This window comes from Loxodonta africana, chromosome 10 (assembly GCF_030014295.1).
Source record: "Loxodonta africana isolate mLoxAfr1 chromosome 10, mLoxAfr1.hap2, whole genome shotgun sequence".
NCBI lineage: Eukaryota > Metazoa > Chordata > Mammalia > Proboscidea > Elephantidae > Loxodonta > Loxodonta africana.
This window is the reverse complement of record NC_087351.1, coordinates 83,296,027-83,318,687: the sequence shown is the minus strand read 5'-3', so window position 1 is coordinate 83,318,687 and position 22,661 is coordinate 83,296,027. Positions and strand designations below refer to the sequence as shown.

The 22,661-nt window shown below is 37.1% G+C and overlaps 1 protein-coding gene across 6 annotated transcripts in view; it reads right to left on the bottom strand.

The window, feature by feature from the left end:
* The window catches only part of PCNX1 (pecanex 1), a 187,594-nt gene that overhangs the window by 120,109 nt on the left and 44,824 nt on the right, over nt 1–22,661 (bottom strand). For 5 of the 6 annotated variants that reach the window (XM_064292658.1, XM_064292660.1, XM_064292659.1 and 2 more), the window contains exons 3-6: nt 18,230–18,335; nt 9,990–10,035; nt 8,983–9,072; nt 2,548–4,263 (exon numbers count right to left, since the gene is read on the bottom strand). In XM_064292658.1, coding sequence (XP_064148728.1) covers nt 2,548–4,263; nt 8,983–9,072; nt 9,990–10,035; nt 18,230–18,335 — 1,958 coding nt within the window. Of the gene's footprint in view, nt 1–2,547; nt 4,264–8,982; nt 9,073–9,989; nt 10,036–18,229; nt 18,336–21,325; nt 22,344–22,661 lie in introns of those variants that run through there. The other variant, XM_064292663.1, reaches the window with a different exon arrangement.

Sequence of the window (22,661 nt, the reverse complement as noted above, 5' to 3'; positions counted from 1 at the left end):
TGTGCCAGGCACTGTTCTAAACATTTTACACGTAAGAACTCATTTAATCTTTTCAACAATTCTGTGAGACAGATACTATCATCACCTCTTTTTAACATGAGAAAGCTGAGGTTTAAAGAAGTAACATAGCTTTCCTAGAATCACACCTATAGTGGAGCCTATATGCTAATGGGTAAACAACTCCACATCATTATACTAGAAAATCTCCTATTTTAGAGGACTTTATTTTTATACTTTAAAGTATATTTCCTAAACTCTATCCCTCTACACTACTGCCACCACCTGCGTTAAAAGTAAAATAAAAAGAAATCGTTAGAGAACTCATCAACACCTCCAAATTCATTAGGATGAAATCCATTTATGCTTTGTGCACACACAGGCAGTATCCTCTGTTTTGCTGAAGCGTTCCAGCAGTACAGTGTGTAAGGCAGAAGGCCCAGAAAAATTTCTCCTAAATCGTCAGACAGGAGTGTGATAATTAATGCTAATATAAACAAATATCTTAATATTTAAGATGTTATGTAATTTTTAAATCATGAGAACCAAAACAAATCCCATCCTCCCACCACCTTCAATCTTCCAAAAGCCCATATAAACCTTTAACAAAATGTGATGAAAACCAACAAATTATAAATTCCCAACACATTCAAGCAGTCTAGTTTTATTCTTATTTTTATTCTAAACACAATAAGCTCAAATAAAAATAGACCCTACAATGCCTTCCTTTGGCAATAAATATGTTTTTCAACAGTCCACAGACTATTTCTTCCACTCAAGTGCATGGGAATTTTAGTTGATTATTCGTTTCTTATTAACATTCACTCAGGTTTTTGTGTTTTTTGGTTTTTTTTTTTTTTAATTAAAAACACAAACAAAATAAAAGTTGGCACCTGGAAAAATGGGCACTTACTCGAGGGCACTGGGTTTATATTAAGTCAAAGAACTGCATTAAGAAGCAAATAATAGCTTCCATATACCGTCTCTAAAAAAACAAAACAACAATGCTCCACATAACCCGTGAAAAGGAAATGACATTTTAAATACAAACACCTAGAGATATACTATAGCTTTTCATTTATTTACTTTTTAACAATATACGTTAACTCTTAAAATAATTTTGATAGGAACTTCAAAAATTAAGCTATATCTTAAAATCCAATAGTTTCTTGCACATCATGAAGTTAGTTAATATGATTTGTACGAGAAACTACTCAAAGCATTTCAGATCTTTAGAAAAAAACAAATAACATCCAGGTCACCAAATGGTTATAATTACTTCAAATATAATTAGTTCTCAATACTTGGGTTTGAAAAACTGTCTTCTTTCTAAGATACTAAAGATTGTTTCTTTATACTCCCAGTAGAAATTAATCTTTGTTAGAAACTATACCAAAAGAAACAAGAGGTTTACGACAATACGGAGTTTTAAAAATACTCTTGATGAAATTAAAATTCTTTTCAAGAAAAAGTATGCTCCCTTGTGTTTCCGGGCATTTTTACAAAGAAAAAATTCAGTGGAACTCTTTATAATAACAGATATTATTAAGAGACATTTAATAAGACCAACAGACTATAAATTTGATAACTAAAGATATTAGCTTAATTAATGGGAATGTAGACGGAGGGTAAAAAAGCTAAGGTTCTAGCAATAGAAGATCTAATTCTTCTGATACTACTCAAGAACCAGATTCCATAATAACCAGAACAGAATGAACAAACTATTCTGGACAGGAGACAATAGCAGGGGGAGGCGGGGCAACTCTAAAATTAAAAAAAGGTAAATACACAATGACAGAATATAAAATCACCTATGGAGTTTTGCACAATTCCATAAACCTGAAATAAACTATTACTTCAACCAAAACACCCTCACTGTTATCATAGTAAACATCATACAACCACTAATGGATACTAAATGCCAATAAAAAGTCCAAACCCTGATTTAATAAACTTTGCTTTTAAGAAAAGCGTGAAGTTACAGAAAAAAACAAAAAATTCCCAGTGCCTGAAACCTGAGTAAGCAAGAAATAAAACCAGACAAAAAGAGCCACAAATTTTCCAAGTTCATAATCAAAGTAGTATTTGGAAAAATCTTAGATAACAATTTTAGTGATCTACTTCTGAAGTTCAGTGGCACAGGCCGTATAATAGATTACCAAAAATGGCTTGAAGCCCTCATATAATTCTACATTTTGCTGTTGCAATTGCTGTGCAGAGGAAGAGGGTTAATTGTTGTTATTCCTGACAAAGCATTAATTAAGGTGGCAACTGGTTAAAAAAAGGTGCATGCCATCAAGAACAAACTGATACCGTCAAATAATACAACTGAAGAAACATCTGCTTGGTGTTCATACCAAAGCCTTTCCTAAGGTAACCACCTCCTTCATGGAAATGAGTTTAATTTACTTTACCAACACAGTGGTAGAAAGAATATTAATACGAAGCATACTTTAACACAAAGCATATTTTAATAAGTACTACTCTTATCAACAGTACCAACATTATCACAGTGACTCTTTGGGAAATCTCTTCCTGCAGTTTACTCACCTCCACTGACTGCATCTTGCTCTTCCCCTTCGGGAAATGCAACCTGGCTTGGCAAGCTATTCCTAGACCGAGTGACTGTCTCTAACTGGGAAGCCCTTCCCAATAAAGACAGCTCATCTAGCACCTCTCCCTCTTTGGCCTCAAGATCTGATTTTGAAGTGGTTAACGGTTTTATACTTTCGGGCGCCATGAGCCTATTTGAGTCATTCAAACATGCTACTGTGCCACTGTCCAGGCTCAAGACTCGGGCACGAGTCTTGGCACTATTTGTGCTGGAAGTCCGCCGTGTTGCCCGCTTTTTGCCAGTCCCTTCAGGACCCAAATGAGTCTTGTGTGTGTGTTCAGAGTCTGCGCCCCTTTCTTTATGAGTGTGTTTGGTCTTTAGAGCACTGTATCTGCCCTCAGGAGACTGACAGGAATGGGAGGTGGTGCTAGAAGAGCTATCACTGCTGAACTGGTGAGCAGACTGAACGCTTGATGTCCTACTCAAGTCACTTTGATCACTTGAGTCCTCATCATGACAAAATACAGCACTATGTGGCTTGGTACCAGAAACACCTCGAAAGGAAACATAGTCCCTATGCCGACTTGAGTCAAAACTGCTGGCCCGTTTTTTTCCTGTCCGTCTCCTGCCAGACTTGTGGGCAGAGGCTGTCCGGTGGATTAAGCTAGAAGACTTAGGTCGTACATCTCCTTCCTTTTGCTTTCCACCGACATCTTTGTAAGGTTTCGAATCCACCGGAACAGCTGACTTGTCACTCTGCTGTTCCTCTTTGTTTTCAGTTGTCTTCCCAAGTGGTTTGTCCCCTTGTGAAGTAAATTCATTTGCATGGGGGTTTTTGTTGGCTTCTTCGGATGCAGAGGTGCTGAGAGCTCTCTGATTGTGTGTATCATCGAGGGTATTAGAACCCTTGGCCTCCTGAACCCCACTGTTTGTACTTCCTTCCAAAGCAGTCTTTTCACTACTAGTCCTTTTGTCACTGGCACAGCTACTCTTTTCCTCCGTGTTAACAGAGCATTCTTTTTTCCTACCACTTTTCTTTCCTACTTTAGGAGACTCATCATGCTCTGACAAGATGCTCTCTATGTGAGTTGAGCTGGTTTGCTCACTTTTATAGCTGCTGACAGTACTGTTAGTGTCGCGGTCTGTCCCGCTGCAGTAGCTTTCGGTAGACCCACTACTCCGTGTGCTCAGGCTCCTCAAGCTGTCCACGCTTTTGTCTGCTTTCAAAGGTTTGCCCTTCCCACTTTTTGTGGGTGGCTGAGAATTGCTTTTTTTCAGGTCACCAACAAGCTGAAATTCCCCAGATAAACAAGAATTTTCCACTAAGGATTCTTTGGATCCAGAATGAGGCTTGGAAGATTCTAACTCACTGACTGGATCTAGCCCACGTCTTTGCTGATAGAGAGGGAAGTCATTCAGTGAAGCATCTGGAAAAGCCACAGCAGAGCTGGAAGTCCGTGGTACACCTCGTGGCCGGTGATCTTTCCTGTAAGAGTGTGAATGTAAAGGTACAAGAGAAGCCACTTCTGTGTCACAGGCGCTGGAAAGAGACTGGTCAACATGGTGGTGGTGGCTGTGGCTATGACTTGGCAGGCTCACTTTGTCACTGAAGTCCCTTGGTAGATCCTGTCCACCAGAGGATAAGGAAGGCTGAATGGAGATGAAGGAGTCATTGGAGACCAGGCGGAAGAGCTTCCGGTCAGTTGCCAAATCTATTTCAAACACAAATTTGGAAATGTTAACACAAATCTATGATCTGCTTTTCTACTGTTAAACAATGGAAAGAATTCACAGCATACAGTAAATCAAATATAAACAATTTCTCAAGCAGTCACTGAATAACACTGGCCAGTAATTCCAAAAAGCTGTTTCTATTTCATAGCAGCACAAAGAAACCATTCTAGTGATGGAATGAACTGAGCTTCCAGTTTTTCAAATGGCCTCAAAAAAAGGTTCTATAGACTATCAACAATAAAATAAGAGATAACCAAGGATTATATTTAAAATGGACCTGAGTTTCTACTATGAGTTGTCTGTACCTTACTGAGTAACCTTGGGTTACCTTTCTGAGTAACCTTGGGTTACCTTTCTGAGTCTCAGTTCCTCATCTGTAAAATGTGATAGTATCAACCTCACTGAGGAGTATAGAGGAGTAACTGAGTGAATACTAGATACTGCTTAGCACAGTAGCTGGTACAATTAATGGCAGCAATCATTCTTTTACCTCACTAACACAATACTAAAATCCTTTTGAAAAAACTAACATGATTATTCTACAAATCAAGAAAAACCCATCAAAATCTGAAACAGAAAAAAAATTGAAAGGCTGGCCAATGCCCAAACAAGATGTGATACAATGATGTAAGACATCAGAGCACAATACCACATATTTATGTTTCTTTGTTGATGCAGCAGTTACAAAACGTCTCATTAAAAAATACGTATCCCCCTGTATCTGTAAAGCCATTCCTTTAATCCTCCATCCAGGGCAGTAGTGACTTGAGTTAACATATATACGATATATATAAATACAAATAAATCCATCTACCCACCTACCTACACTGCAATTTATTTTGGAATATAGCTTGACAACCGAACTGCACGATAGCTGATTTTTTACAAACATTTTGACAGACAAGGACGCTTGAATCTGCTGTTAGTTCAAAAAAAAGAAAAACTATTGTCTTATTTGTCAAAACTACATAGACAAAGTACAATGAAAGTGTCTGTAGTAAGTCAGACTATTCCCAGTAGAATCGCAATAATACAGGAAGCATATATTCCCACTAAAATTAAGAATGAGTTACTATAAATGTTCACGCACTTTAAAAAAAACTAAATCTAAATTAGATTCAATTAATTAAAAACTTAGAGATGGTCTCCGAAATGTCCCGTATAAACTGTGATTTATAAATGACCTCTTTTAGGCTTTAACACATTTTTTTAAGATTTCAAGATAAGTAAAATCTACCCTCTTTATCATTTGCACAAAACAACTGCCATTGTACTTGGGTTCTTGTACCCTCTAAATACCAAAATTTAAAAGTTAATATTGTAATTACTTTTTTGTTGTATTAAATTATAATATGCTATTTCTAAGAACTCTCAATATATAGTCCTAGCAAGAAATTATGAATGGAGTGACATTCACATTTCTAGAATATGAATTTTATAGAACAAAAACTTACCAACCCTGAGCAACTAGTTGAAAATCAGTAATTGTAGATATACATTCGAGTACTTTTCAAAAAATGGTAACTATCAAAACCAACTTCCTTCCAATATGCTTTTAATAAAGAAAGTAAGTTTTTCACTTTAAAAGACACAGCCAAAATTACTTTAAAACGAATATATTTTTCCAATGCTTCCAAACAAATATGCCATGAAAAGCTCAATTTTGTCAGGGAGAATTTCAGGTGGCTTCAGGAAAATTTCAAGTATATCTGCTTTCTCTTAACAAATCAATACAGAGAGATGCTTTTTCACCTCATTGAAAATTTTTAGGTATTTTAGGTGTTTAAGATAAGAAAAACATGCTCGCAGTGGTGCAAACTGGTGTACCCTTCAGTAAAGGAATGCGGCGATATGGCCAAAGGCCTTGAGAAAGTGTTCTTACCCTTTGATCAACACCTATTTCTAGGAATTGTTGCTAAAAAATAAAAGCAGATATGTGTATAAGGTTCTAGCACAAAGTTGTTCATCTCAGGTTGTTTGTAAAAGTTCTGAAAACACAAAAAGTTAAACAATGTCCATTAAAATGGCTGAATAAGTTATGTCATTGATTAGACACTGATAATTAAGTGAAAAGGGTGCTATATAAAAAGTATGATTCCAGTTATGCTAGTTAAAGATGCTATTACATGTATAGGTATGTACGTTTGTATAAGTGTTACAAGTGATATACCATATTCTACCACACAAAGGAATTAAGTCCTGATACATGCTACAACATGGATGAACCTGGTAACCATTATACTAAGTGAAAAAAAGCCAGACACAAAAGCTACATATTGTATAATTCCACTTTTGTGAAATGTCCAAAATAGGAAAACCCACAGAGACAGAAAGTAGATTAATGGTAGCCAGGGACAAAGGGGAGAGAAGAACGGACAGTGAATGCTAACGGGTACAGGTTTCTTTTTGGGGTGATAAAATGTTCGGCATTAGATAGCGCTGATGATTGTACAACCTGATGAGTATTCTAAAAATTACTTAATTGTACACTTTAATATCATTAAATTTATGGTATGTGAAACCCTGGGGGCATAGTGGTTAAGTGCTATGGCTGCTAACCAAGGGGCTGGCAGTTCAAATCCGCCAGGCACTCCTTGGAAACTCTATGGGGCAGTTGTACTCTGTCCAATAGGGTCGCTATGAGTTGGAATCAACTCGATGGCACTGGGTCACTGGGTATGTGAATTATATCACAATTAAAAAATGAGAAAAAAGTTATATATAAAAAAATTAACAATAGTTATCTCAGTGGCAGAAGTGTGGATTATTTTTATTTTCCTCTTCAACTATATTCTCTAAAAGTAACATATATTACTTTTAAAAACAAAAACTTTTTGTTTAACAGCATGTTTGTATAGTGATCATCCCCATCACTATACAAACATGTTATTTTTCTTACACGATCTAAACCCCTTTTATCCTCATTTCCCCTGACAGCTACCACCAAATACCTCTGTTCCCTTTTACGACAATTCACCAAAAAGACAAAATCCATACATGTTGTCTTCTTTTCCTCCAATTGTCTCTTAAACATATTCCAATCCCACTCAATTAAACTGTGTTTATCAAGGTCACCAACATCCTCTACACACTGTTAAATCCAACAGTCAATTGTCAATAGTTGTATCTCCTGACCCACTGGGGACATGTGACATAGCTGAGCACTCCATTCTCCTTGAAACACTGGAATACCACACTCTCTTGGTTCTCCTTCTACATCATCAATTACTCCTACTTAGTCTCCTGGACTTCTTAAATTGGAGTGGCTCAGTTTTGTTTTTCTATCTTTACTCCCTCTTTTGTTGATTACATCCTGTCTTCTGGCCCCCATGATAAGCAAAATTCAGAAATACCTGTAACTAGTTCCTCCGTCCTCTGCCCAGTCTCTGTACTCATGAGGTTGGACTAAAGTTCTGATCTTGGGTAGGGGAGGTATAAGTGAGGTATAAGTGAGGCCGTGCAGGAAAACTACAGATAGCACTTTCTCAGGAGTGCAGAAGTAAATGCTTCATCCCCACATCCTGTTTTCTCCCAGTCTTCCTGAATCAACTAACTGCTATTCAACTAAGTATACGTCACTCACTGTCCTCTAAGTCCAAACTAGCCAGAGAACCAGAAGAATCCTGGTATTTGAGCCAGAGTGAGTAGGTGCCACTAGGTGGTGCCAAACAGTAACAGGACCAAGAAGGATTTAGATCAGGGAGCCAGACCACCTAATCTCCAAGCCAGCTAACCTTGCACAATTGCCCTGTTAGTTGATGAACTTCATAATAACCCAACTCCACATCTGACATAACTGAATTTTTTGGGACCCATTTAATATTTATACACTGACAACTCCTAACGTTAAACTCCAACCCAGATCTCTTATCTGAAATGCAGACCTAATTATCTACTTGTTATTCCCCCTTGGATACCTAACAGCTTGCCATTCCACCAAACATCACCCATGGGCTAAAGAAAGGAACAGGCTGGAAACAGGGAGAGAAGTTTCTAACCCAATATTGGGTGCTAAACTATATAATCTTGGCTCGCCATTTGAAAATAGGGAAGACGTGTCTATTCTTTCATGTTTGGAAATCTAAACTTCAAACATAAAATTATGGTAGTTCTTAAAAAATAAAGAATTCAGTAAAATCCAAAGTGCCCATGCAAGTGGAGTTGCATAAGGAGAAAAATCACATAGTGCCAAAATTTCAACTAAAAATCTGGTAAAACAAGGTATCATGTTGGAAGCAGACATACAGTTTCTCAGTAAGTTCAACACAGCGAGTTATTTCTCTGTTGTAACACATGGCTTCCACAGTTGAGAAAGAGATGGAACAGCTGCATTCAGAGGCTATACTGAAGGGAAAATTATAGCTTTATATACTAGACTATCACTAAACCCGGCAAGACGATGTGACCAACTACAGGAATAACAGATCCTTATCTCATTTCATACTAACTCTGGGGCATATGCTCATAAAATTTCTCTCTCCATGGTTATTTGGCAGAACATGTATAATTAAATTCCAATAAGCTAAAAGTACTTATAACCCTATATTACCACTAGCCCAATAAATCACTTTATTTTAGTGTTTCTTAAAAGTATCATATTAAATTACTATAAACTTCTACCAAAATGTGAGTGAAGTATTCCACAAATTCACCCTGGTCATCACAATCTGTAGTGTGGTGAAGTATGGTGTCCTTACCTTGTTCTTCACTTCCTTCCTTACAAAGACTAGAGCTTTGGCCCAGACTTAAACTGATATCATCAGAAGTCTTGGCAGTGTCTGTATCGCCTACAAAGTTAAGGAAAACAAGTGAGGACATTATATTAAGAGTTAATGCTATATAATGTGGCATAACCAAGAAAGGACATCAAGGAGTATATAGATATCTACAACTGAAGCAGTTTCTGATTATCGAGGGTTACAATAATGGAAGATGTACTGAACAGGAAGTACCACAGACTATCAAGCAACATCATTATTCTCACAGTACCAACAATGGAAAGCTTCAGAGTGTCAGCGCTAATAAAACAATTTCTTCAAAGAGAAGCAGTCTCGATAAAGAAATGCAACTTATGTTATTTCCTTTCCAAGAAAAGTTTAAAAAAAAAAAAAAACCTAATCTGTTGCCATTGAGTTGATTCCGACTCATAGCGACCCTACAGGACAGAGTAGAACTACCCCATAGAGTTTCCAAGGAGCACCTGGTGGATTTGAACTGCCAACCTTTTGGTTAACAGCCATAGCTCCTAACCTTTACGCCACCACAGTTTCCAAAGAAAATTAGTAAGGTATAAATAATACAAATTTATCTGAAGTAGATGTATAGAACAAAAAGCAGAAAAAAACTTTTTTTTGTGTGTGTGTCTCATTTGCACTCACACTTACAGATTCTACATCAAAAATTAGTTTTCCATGAACCACACTAAATCCCATGAAAATATTCTCCCTCCAAGCAAGGAAGTTTCTCATAGATCAAAAATTGTAATTCATGCAAATGCAAGTGGTCAAGTACTTCTGTAAAATCTGAATGAAAGCAGATCACAATTTAAATCAAACCTTTAATATTAAGATACACAATTTTATCTATGAAATAATTTCAAGAGTGATTTTTCATTACATTTGAACATATGACACTCAGTTATCTTTATTACAACCAAAAAGGAAATAGAAAGTCAGAGGCAACTTTCAAGTTATATCACATCTACCTTTAATAGTTGCTGCTGTTCCAAGACGAGAGGAACCAGATCCAATCTGAAAACATGACATGAAGTAAATAAAACTAATTAAAATGCCAGTTATGTATCATCTGTATAGACAAGATTATCTAACAAAATTATCATATTATCAAAACATGTTACCAGTCCCTGTTATCAATATAAAAAAGCTATCCTCCTTTCCCCCACTCCTTCCCCACCACCCCACACACAGAGCATGCTATATCACAACACACAACCTGTCTGCTGTGGTACATGCCCTGCATATATTTCAGATGTGCTGAGATCCTGAATCCCTCTGGTTGCTCAGGACTGAAGGAGCAACAGTGCCAGATGCTTCCAACTTAAAGCAGCCCGTGGTATACAACTATTATCACCATGATGTGTTCATGTTATAAACAAAAGCAAATCTATGTGTTGAGTCTATCTAAAACAGACTTATCAGACACACGAACATACGCTACAAAGAGCACCTAAATCTTGCTGTCAAATTATTAGTGTTTCCTTCAAGGGATAAAGTAGCAGGGTCTGGGAACCATGGTTTTGGGGGACGTCTAGGTCAACTGGAGTAACAAATTTTATTAAGAAAACGTTCTGCACCCCACTTTGGTGAGCGGCATCTGGGTTCTTAAAAGCTTGTGAGTGACAATCTACGATACATCAATTGGTCCCAACCAACTTGGAGCGAAGAAGAATGAAGAATGCCAAAGACACAAGGAAAATATTAGCCCAAGAGACAAAACGGCCACATAAACCAGAGACTCCATCAGCCTGAGACCAGAAGAACTAGATGGTGCCTGGCTACCACCAATGACCACCCTGACAGAGAACACAACAGACAGTCCCTGATGGAGCAGGAGAAAACTGTGGTGCAGAACTCAAATTCACATAAACAGACCAGACTTAACGGTCTGAGTGAAACTGGAGGAACCCTCAAAGCCATGGGTCCCAGATGCTTTGTTAACCCAGAACCAAAATCATCCCCAAAGCCCAGTCTTCTGACAAAGATTAGACTGGACTATACAACATAAAATAATATTCGTGAAGTGTACTTCTTAGTTCAAGCAGATACACCAGACCAAATGGGCAGCTCCTGTCTGGAGGTAGGATGAGAAGGCAGGGCAGGGACAGCAGCTGGTTGGATGGACATGCAAAATCCGGAGTGGAAAGGGGGAGGTTGTTGTCATACTACAGGGACTGCAACTAGTGTCACATAACAATGTGTATACAAATTTTTGCATGAGAAATTAACGTGAGCTGTAAACTTTTACCTAAAGCACAATAAATTTAAAAAGAGGGAAAAGAAAAGTTATGTTTAAAATGCACTTTCTTGAGTTTCAGGAAAAAAGCAAGTAGTTTTTTGCAGACTGACATAAATTTAAAATCAAAAGCTAAAGCATCCATGAAAAATGAATTTTTAGCACAAACTGTAAAATGAAACTAAAATCTGACTGCAGACCTTTTAGATGGTATAACATTTCCCTAAAATTTCAAAGCCATCATTTATTATATCACCATAAAGATCATATAAACAAATACAACAAATTCCATGAGCACATCAAGAAAACCAAATATAACAACATGGCAGTTACTAAGGCAGTAAATCTCAGTAACAATTTTTAAGAGACTGAAAGAAGAAAACAGGCAAATTCAGATTCTTAAGATAAAATCTGAATCCACCCAGACGGTTTTGAAAGACAGGCCCAGCGATCTACTTCTAAAAGGTCACAGGTTTGCAGACTCTACGGAGCAGTTCTACTCTGCACACACGTGGTCACCAAGAGTCAGAACTGACTTCATGGCAACTAACAACAACAAGATAAAATAAAGAGCATTCATATAATACTTAATATGTTACCAAGTCTTTCCTTTCATTGATTCAATTTAACTGAAGTATAAAAAAAAAAAAAATTTTTTTTTTTTATACGACATAAAATTGCTTACAATATAGATTAATATTAACTTTGAAGGGCCATGAGGAACTTTTTTGATCTGGATGCAAACCGCGTAAGTGTGGTTAAAAGCTTGCCCGCTAACCAAAATGTCTGCATTTGAATCCACCAGCTGCTCCTTGGAAACCCTATGGATCAGTTTTGGTCTGTCCTATAAGGTCGCTATGAGTCGGAATCAACTTGAAGGCAACATGTATACATATGCAAAAATTTACTGAGCTCTGCACTTAGCACTTGTGCACCATGCTGCGTATGTTATATCAGTGAAGAGCTAAGTAAAAATAGACGTACACATAATAGCTGAAACTATTAATAACCTCGTAATGTAGCCGACAAAAAGTAAGCTTTGCAATATTTTTTGAATTGTTTATTAAACTTGATTCTCCTAGTTTTTCATGTCTGCTTTCAATTAGCCATAAAAAGCACTGCAATTAGCCAGAAGGAAAAAAGCCAAAGAGCATTTTGTTTTGCTGCAAAATGAAGTTTTCTTCCTACCACACTTGCTAGACAAGTTACAGAACTGAATTAAGTTACTTTTCTACTAGAATAAACAAACACATAAGTTCCCACACAGAAATTCAAAGACAAGCAAACAAAGACAGCACTGCTCTATGCACATCTTTCTAGAAATTTAAACTTAAAAATATTTTTTGAATGAGGTTATAGTGGTCATCATTTGATCACGACCTCAAATGTTCCCTTCCTCTTCCTCTAACAGGCTTCCCATTTTGTTCCGATACTGGGCACGTGTCTTTTCATCTATGAGAAGCAAGCCCGGTCCCTTGTCTAGAGGCAGGTGTATGACTCAGTTCTGGCCAAAGAATGGGCGGGAGAGTCTGCTAGAAGGCCTCAGGAAAGGGCTTTTCCATGCCTGAGAAGAAAAGGACCAGGGAGGATCTGTCTGCCCTATACTTTAGTGTGATTCTTACTCCTCAAGAGTCATGATTGAAGCAATTGTGCTCATCCTGCAACCTTAAGGAAAAAGCCAAGAGAACTGTGGAAGGACAAACCCAGAGCTTTAGCAGTAGAGAGCTGCTTTATAAATGCCCACCACCACCTCCAGACTTAGGTGACAAACATAAACTCCCATTTCTTTAAGTTGCAATTAGCTGAATATTTTATTACTCCCTAACAAAAGCATTTTTAACTGATACAATGGGTGATTAGGTTTTATTCTTCATGCTTTTCTGTATTATTTAAGTTTCATTCCCCATCCCCCAAAATATAAAGAAATCATGAGTGGGTATGAATAAGTATTTACATGTGAAACAACAGGAGAATGAGCATATAAACTATAGTACATCCAAATAAAGGAATGCAATGCATTCCCTAAGTGTCACAGCCTGTTTCCTTGGTTGGCTGAAACATGGACCAAAATGTAGCCTGCACTAAATAAAGCTGAAATGCCAGAACTGCCTTGGTATACTGTAGAAAAAAGTATCCAAAGCCTAGAGAAATCAGAATGTTAGAATGGATTTATCATGTCAGGCCCACCCACCTACCCTGGGAGTGTCCAGAGAACGTGTCTTTTACCACAACCATGAGAAATAAATTTGTGAAGGAAGCGCCAGCATCCTTAAATAGCACTGTGATTGCTCTCCTCTGTAGGTCAAATATTACAGTGGAAAATGCTGACACTGAATTGGGAAATCTAAATGCAATGGGGGTAACTGGATCCCAGGTGGCAGGGGAAAAGCAGCATTTAATGGCCAAAGACAAGGTGGGCATGGTTTCTGTGGTAGACAGCAGAGTTGAAGCAGTAATTAGAATAATCTAGCTCTAAAAGACTATGGTGTTGGCTTAATTGATCATGACGTCCCTGGGAGTGAAACAGACAGAAAGCCTACTAAATATTGATTTGATCTGCATAAATTGAAGAGTTCTAGGTTAAGTGAACAGAAGTCTAACTTGAATCACAAAAACAGAGTCGCAGTGGCTCAATTAATTGCCAGACTTGAGCCAGTTTACAGACCCACAACCCCTTCAATGAAGGGGAGGTTGGGTCCCCTTGAGAAAGAACCCCTGCTACACTGCCAAAAATTTATACTGTTAATCTTTCTCCCAGCTTTCCCCAAAGGGGTCTATGGACTTTTACCAGGGTGACTGTTCACTGGAGAAAAGGAAATAATTAGACTTTTCAGGGATTACTTAACCACCGGGTCCGAACTGACACTACTCCTAAGGAGACCTAAACACTGCTCTCAGGAGACCACCTCCGACTGTGGTCCACCAGTCACAGTAGGGATGTATGGAGATCAGGTGATCAGTAGAGTTTTAGCTCAGGTCTGACTCACAGTGCATCCAACCAAAACTCAAACCAAACCCACAGCCGTCAATTTGATTCTGACTCACAGCGACCCTAAAGGACAGAGTAGAACTGCCCCAAAAGGTTTCCAGGGCTGTATATTTTTATGGAAGCAGACTGCCACATCTGTCTCCTGCGGAGCGGCTAGTAGGTCTGAATCGCCAGCCTTCTGGTTAGCAGCCAAGCACTTTAACCACTGTGCCACCAAGGCTGCTCAGAGTGGGTCCAGCAGTCCCCAAACCCATCCTGTCGCAATATCTTCCGTTCCAGAATGTGTAAGTGGCATAGACTTACTCAGCAACTGGTAGAATCCCCACACTGAATATGCCATTTACTAAACAGGGTCACTATGAGTTGGAATCGACTTGACGGCAACGTGTTTGGTTTCGGTTTTTATGGCACTATTAATCACATTAATATGCTCATGATATATTCAATAAAGAGAATCAAGTTCCAAAGAGTATACACACTATAAACCCACTTTGTTTAAAAACTTTTTTTGAGGACATTTTGTATGATTCTGTTCTTTTTTATGGATGCTTTTGTTCAGCTCCTCTTTTTGCTTACCCTTATTTGTTAAATTTTGTAAAAATAACACATTTAGAAAAGAAAAAATAAACCAAAAAGTGTGTCTTCAGACATGTGGAGGTGAAATTTTTTAAGTGGTTTATACAAACTAAAACAGTCTACTGCGTTTTCTCTTTGACAAATGCCATAGAAAAGATCTAGGAGGGATTATGGGTGTCAGAGAAGAAAGACATTACTCCCAACTAGACAACATATCAGGCAAGGTCACCTCCTCCATGAAGCCTTGCCTCTCTCTAACTGGAAATAATTATTTTCTCCTTTGAAATCATTAGCCCTTTTTCTGTACCATTCCTCTAGTAATTATTACTTTGTATCTTGTACTTAGATTTCCTTGGTAACCTTAATCACACCTATACCTTTCGTTACTTATATCGCATCTACTATGAGTCTGCAAACTCTATGGTGCTAAGACCCACTCCACACCCTAGACCAATTAAAATGCCTTGAATGCTGTTGTTGTTGAATAGGAAGACAATTGACAAAAGGGAGAGGAAAATAAAGGGAAAAGAGTAAAGGAGGGGAAATAAAGAACAGAAGGACTGAAGAAGGACAGAGTTGGCAAGAAGAAAAGAATAATAATGACTAAAACATAGCCAATGTATTCAAGGAGCTCACTACCTAGTACAGAAGACATTTACATAAACAAATAATGATGACAATGTATGATAACTGCCATATAATATGTTCATGAAACAACGGTATGTCTTTATCAGTAACACCACTGCCAATACACAAAAAGCCTGATTCCTTCACTTCAGCTTCCCTAAAGGGTTAACAGTAATTATGTCAATCATTTCTTTTGTCATAAACAGTATAAAACTAAAACATCAAAACCCAAGTAGCACAGCAGCCTTCGGTATTTGCCCATTTTTATTCAAAAGTTACTATTTTAAGGAAAACCAAAATAGATATGCTATACATTTATGTGGAAACCCTGGTGACGTAGTGGTTAATAGCTACGGCTGCTAACCAAAAGGTCAGCAGTTCAAATCCATCAGGTGCTCCCTGGAAACCCTATGGGTCAGTTCTACTCTGTCCTATAGAGGCACTATGAGTCGGAATCGACTAGACGGCAACAGGGTTGCTTTTATATATATACATTTATGTATGCACACGCATTAATTACATTCAAGATGGGACTCTCTCCTGAAACAAGTAGGGTAAGCTCCAATAGACACAATGCCAAGGGCAGAGTCTCCAAAAGTGGGTGGCCACTGCTGTGCTCTTTCACCTGTTCTACTGAAAAAAATTTTAAAAAGTGTGGCTCTCCAAAAGATTAGAAAAATGCAGGCTTTCTGGTGGGTAATCTGACATTGCCTATACTTGTCAATAAGAAGAAGAAGACAGGGTTGATTAAGAATACAAAATGTGTAACTATATTTAAGGATTACGTCACCTTGTTCTCTAAAAAGGAAACTGAGAAAAATATAAAGCCAACAAAAAATACAATCAAGGATAGTAACACTTTCTTCAAACTGGCATTGTAAAAAGTGAAATAAAAAAAAATCAAAGTATCAACCTAATTAATAAGTCACCACCATTTTCCACAATGTTTTTTTGTTGTTTTTCTTTAACTTGAAATCATGTCTCACTCCATCTGCTTGTTTGGGAAAATAAAAAAAAACGAAACCTAAACTTGTCACTGTCGAGTTGGCTCTGACTCACAACCACCCTGTAAGATAATTTAAAGGACCTATAAAAAAAATTTTTTTTTTTTTTTTATAATATAGAACGGATTTAAAAAAAAAAATTTTTTTTATCTGTTCTATATTACAATTAATCATAACTAAAGCTATTACCAAAATTCAAAAATCACTTAAAGTTTAAATCATGAAAAGCAACTTAAATAGAGGCAAATCTTCTAACAAAATACACTAGGAAAACAAGACCCAGTTCAAGATTTTAATTCATAAAATATGGTGTCTTTTCATAGTATTGTTCTTAGATAGCACAGGGCTAACAATGTAGACAGTGTAACAGCAAACAGGACGTGTTAGGAGAATTAGGTGCTAGAGGCCCTGGATGGCAAAAACAGTTAAGTACTCGACTACTAGCTAAAAGGTTGGTGGTTTGAACCCACCAGAGATGCCTCCGAAGATAGGCCTGGTGGTCCACATCTGAAAGGTCACAGCCTTGAAAACCCTATGAAGCAATTTCTACTCTGAACACACGTGTCACCGTGAGTCAGAACTGACTCAACAGCAACTAACAGCTTACTCATTTGTTAAATCTTTATCTACACAAAGATAATCAGCAATCATTAACTGAAAGTCCGCTGTGCATAAGGCAGTATACTCGGCAGTAGACAAAAGAGGAAGACTATTCTGTAGAGACTTATAAACTGCTACATATCATCAAACACCAAAAAAGTACTAAATGAATACCATAAACAAGTACTCCATCTGCAACAGAAAGGGGCAACAAGGCGAGGGTCAGCCTCAATTCTGATATAAATCAGCTGTTTCTTCCTCCCTATGATGAAAGGGCTAAAACAATGACACTAAAACTCATAGTGATCTAAAGTTCTACTATGAGGAGACTTCTAAAATTTCTCACACGCTTACCATCACACGCTTATACAGCTTTACTCTCACTAGTGAGATCACGTGCAGAGAAAGCAAGCAGGAATAACTGGGGCTTTGATTCGTGTGGAAGGTGTTTGAAAAGAGTTAATGAGACGAATTCAATAAGGGAGTTACTTTAGAATGAGTAAGAGAATTGGAGCAGCAAAGGCCCAGGTGAGGTAGGAGAGAATGAGTATAGCAGACTTGAGCCAAGTTCTGAGATAGTATTTTCAGAGTTACTATCTTAAAAGTTACACAGCAGACAGACATTAAAATTGGCAAAAGCACAACACAGAAAGAAAACCTTCCCCTGGAGCAGATACCCTGAATTTGGACTTGTAGCCTACTAGACTATCAGAAAATAAATGTTTCTTTCTTAAAACCAAAAAAAATTGGCAAAAGCGGATTTGTATTCTACTTCTAGGTCTGCCATCAGCACCTTGAGCACTGTGAGATTTTGTGCAAGTTATTTCACTTCTTTGCCATGTTTAAACCACAGACATCTATCCCTCAAAAACAAGGATGAGGTGAAGGTAAATGAGCAGGCCCAAGCTATACACTAAGATTCATAAGGGCACTGGCCATAACTGTCTTGCTCAAAACTACACGCCCAAGCGAGAAGCATGTGATATGTGCTCAGCAAAAACGTACTTAATTAATGTAGAAAGTCAGTTAAAAATAAGAATATTATAAAAGATGTTATTAATAAAAAATTAAACAAATGATAAACCCAAACATCAACTGATGGCTACAGACATGAGATTACCTGGGACCATCCTCAGGAGGAGGGAAAACGCAATGTGGAATAGTCCAGGTTCTTACCTGGTTGCTTGGGTCTAGACCAGCATAAGAATTTCTTGAACTGCAACCAACTGGGGGTGTGGCCTCTCGAATGAATTCAGACATTTCAATCCCTCCACCAGGATCACTATGGGGGGAAAAAAATGAGGAAAAAAAGAATAGCTGTCACTCTGGCATCAGTGACTTTTTTTTTATTTACTATTTTCTTAAGTTATTGTAATTTTTCTATAATACTAAGAGGTAATGACTTTTAATATGGCAAACAGCTAAAAAAAAAAAAAGTAATTAATAATCATTCTTCACTCTTAAGTCTGATGGAGCCCTGGTCTGATAATCTGAACTATTTTATAATTATGTCACTACTTGAAAATACTGAAAAACTCTCTTATCCCAAACTGTAGTCACCTAATTCAACATTAGAAACTGGCCTTAACAACAATTATAGCATAATAAATATTTCATGATATGTGCCACAGAACAACTCCAACAGAGAAAGAGAAATTATCCAAATACAAAAGCAGAAAGTAATCAGATATGACTCTGCCAGAGTAGACAGTCTGAGCTGCATGAAAAAGCAACCCAAACTTTTTCTGGTGAACCACCTCATCCCAGATTCTCATATGGTTTTTGGTAATGCTGACTGGCCAAAGTCAATCAGCATATTCCATTTTTCAGGCCATAGGGATTAGTGCATACATACAACCTAACACACGAGGCCAGGAGTGTTCCACTGCTGAGAGAGGAAAGTTCTCTATTTTTACTGGCGACAGTAAGATGTAAGGCCTGGAGGTGCTGCAGTCATCTTACAACCACTAGGGGAGAGCCTAAGAAGTCAGCTAATGCAAAACAGTGGAGCCTGGCTGCAAGAAAAGATGTAGAGAGGGCCATCCATAAAGTGATTGTTAGGAACTCCACAGCCTGCCACATTTGAAGATATCCTTCACACGCAGGCTTTTAGGTAATATGAGCCATAAATCCCTTAAGCCGGTTTAAGTTGGGTATTCTGACAGCTGCAATCAAAAGAAATGGGCAAAACAGAATTTGCTTGCAAGCATACCTTTCATTTAAGTACTTATCACTAAAGCAGTTTGAATTCCAGTGTGTTTTTATTACGTACGGTCTCATAATCATAATATCCTTGTTTGCATAATGGATTCCTAACTCTAGGGCCATTGACTTTAATTAGCTAATTAATGTCCAGTATGGGAAAATAGCTTTCTAACTTGCTATCCATTTATAAAAACAGAATATGCTAGAACTTTGATGGCTAAGTCAGAGTTTAAATGCCCATGTATGAGAAGAATGCAATATGATCATTTGTTGCCTGTTTTAACTCATACAAGTTATTCAGGCCAGAATGAAAAACATCCTTATAAACTGAAAAAATCTTGAATGTGCATAGAGAGGAAGCTACGACCACAATGAAGTGGTGATAACCAGCAATATTATTATTATATTCACTGGGATGCATTCTCTAAATCAGATTCCATAAGATCAAAAGATGGACAAGGTGAAGATTAAGTAATAAAATACACAACACCACAGAAAGGAGAGAGTCCTCATCTTGCCTAGCTTTTTGTTTTTAAATATATTAACAGCTTTATTGATAATTTACATACCGTAAAATTCACCTATTTTAAGGAGTACAATTCTAGAGTTTTTAGTATATTCACAGATACATGCAACTATTACCACAGTCAAAAAAAAAAAAAAAAAACAAGTACAGAATATTTCCATCACTTCAAAAAGAAACCCTGTACCCTTTAGCTATCACTCCCCAGGCCCTCCCAACTCCCCCCCCTCCAGTCCTAAGAAACCACTGATTTAATTTCTGTCTTTACAAGTTTGCCTATTTTGAACATTTCATATAAATGGAATCATATAATATGTGGTCTTTCATGACTGGCTTCTTTGATCTAACATCATGTTTTCAAAATCCATCCATGTTGTAGCATGTATCAGTACTTTATTCCTTTTTATCCCGAATAATAGACTGTATGGATATACCATATTTTGTTTATCCATTCGTCAACTGAGGGACAATCTTGCCTAGTTTTATACGTCACTTCTGATAGCAAGTCCAAATGATTATAATCTGAGTGTAAAGCATTGTTATTAATAAATAAAAACAAATATTTACTGAATACTTAAGTTCCAGTCATAGAGGTATGTGCTTTATTTGCATTTTATGAAATCTTCCCTAAAATCTATGATTTAAATACATGCCTCATTTTACAGATTAAAAAGTTAAAAATCAGAAAGTATAAATATCTGCCTAAAATCTCAGAGGAATGAGCAATATAAACTGATTCAGTGGTATAGCTATTATTTAGTAAAGATCATGAAACAAGTTCCATTTGTTGTTACGTATTATAATGAAGGAAAGTGTTTCTGTTCAAGAGTTTTAAAGGCTTTTACAAATTATAGAAATAGCCCATGGAGGCCAGGTGGGACTGTTGAAAATAATACTTAACTCAGCACTCTTCAACATGTTATCATTATTTGTTATTTCTTTTTCCCCCATATTCCTGAACGTACGTTACATATAATTAGTAAGGACTGAGACAGGATTTGAACACCAGGTCTGTACAACTCCAAATTCTTTCTAACAAACCACACTGCCTTTCTAACAAACCACACTGCCTTTCAACAAATAAGACAATGAAGTCCTCTCCAGTTCAAAACATTTTGGGCCATACAATTGTTGGGGGGCCTGCCCTGTGCATTGTAGGGTTATTTGGCAGCATCCCTAGCCTCTACCCACCAGATGCCAGTAGCAGTCTCCCCAGTTGTAACAACCAAAAATGTCTTCAGACAGTGCCAAATGTTCCCTGGGGGACATCCCCAGCTGAAAACCACACATCTAGAATTAATGGTCAATAGTCAACATCAAGAGTGGAAAGAAAGGAGATACTAAGGAAACAAAAAAGATGGGCTAAAATGGATGGCTACTTGTATTAAAAATTCTTCAGCAAACTTCATTTACCTCTCTCTTCCTCACAAATTCAGAAGCAAAACTTTTAGCCAAGCCATAGTTAACATACAAAATGGCTGAGAAAGCATTTTCTTTTTTAGCAAGACTTGCAGGTTTTCAGCAACTGAGATTTCAGAACATACCTGGAAAGTATAGTGGTTTACAATTCTCACAGAAGCAAAGTGGTCTACTGCAGTAAGCAATACACCAAATTCAGAGGACCTCTACCTTTATGCCTTAACTTCCCCACCTGTTAAAAAAAAAAATACCAGGTACAGGGAAAGGCAGAAAAGCAGCAGGGGCTAATCTGAATTACAGAGGAGATGTCACGAACAAACTTGTTAATTATTAGTATCATTAAACTTCTTAGGCTTTTATCAGAAACTTCCCAGCACCATTACAATACTAAATTTACAAATATAATCTAGATCATAATGATGTTCATAATAGTATGAGTAGATAAATCTTCCTCAGAATATTTAGTCTATTACTCACCTGCATATAGTTTAAGTTAATCCCAACTTATAATATTCCAAGCATTACTGCCATGAAGAAAGAGAAAATATGGTCTGTCTCCTAAATATGTGTATTCAAATCCTAAAATACAATGTGCTAATTTCCTTCATAGAAACATTATAAACGTAATACAAACATTAATGACTTTGACTCATCCCCTAAAATAAAGGTTTAAACTAAAGAACAAAGACATTTTTTAACTGTGGCACCACATAAAAGAGAGGCCAATGAAAACCATAAGGCTCCAGTAGTCCTACAACTGCCATTCACTCATGCAACAAACTGACAGTTTATACTGTACCAAGCCAGAGATAGGGTCTGGAAATAAAATCGTTTATATTTTCTCGTTCATTTCTTTCTCTCAGGACAGGATGTAAGACACAAGCGGGAGGCTGGAGAAAAGGAAATGTCAAAACCAAAAACCTACAACAGATATCTTAATAATGCTGAAACTTAAAATCATTCTCTTTAAGTTTATAAAAAAGGTGAAGATGTTCACCAACACTATTTCAATTTAGCAATGTACCAGAAATCACAGGCAATAAAAAAGTAAAACATGACGTGTAAGAAATAGAAAGAAGAAAAAAACTGCCATCATTTATAGAAAATCAAGAAACACCCATAAAGCAGTATCATTAATGACAGAGTTTAATGAGGTTGTTAAATACAAAGAGAGAAAAACAGAAAATGTAATTATTCAAAAAAAAAAATACACTGGCAGAAAAACTATAAAATTATTTGATAAATCCAATAAAAGTAGTTTTGTCTAACTTTTTAATAAAATTTAGATTTATCTAACGGACTGGAAGAGATTCATATTTGTGCTCATTCCCAAGAAAGGTTGATCCAAAAGAATGTGGAAATTATCAAATAGTATCAATTGATATCACACACAAGTAAAATTATACTGAAGATACTTCAAAACACTTGCAGCAGTACATCAACAGAGAATTGCCAGAAATT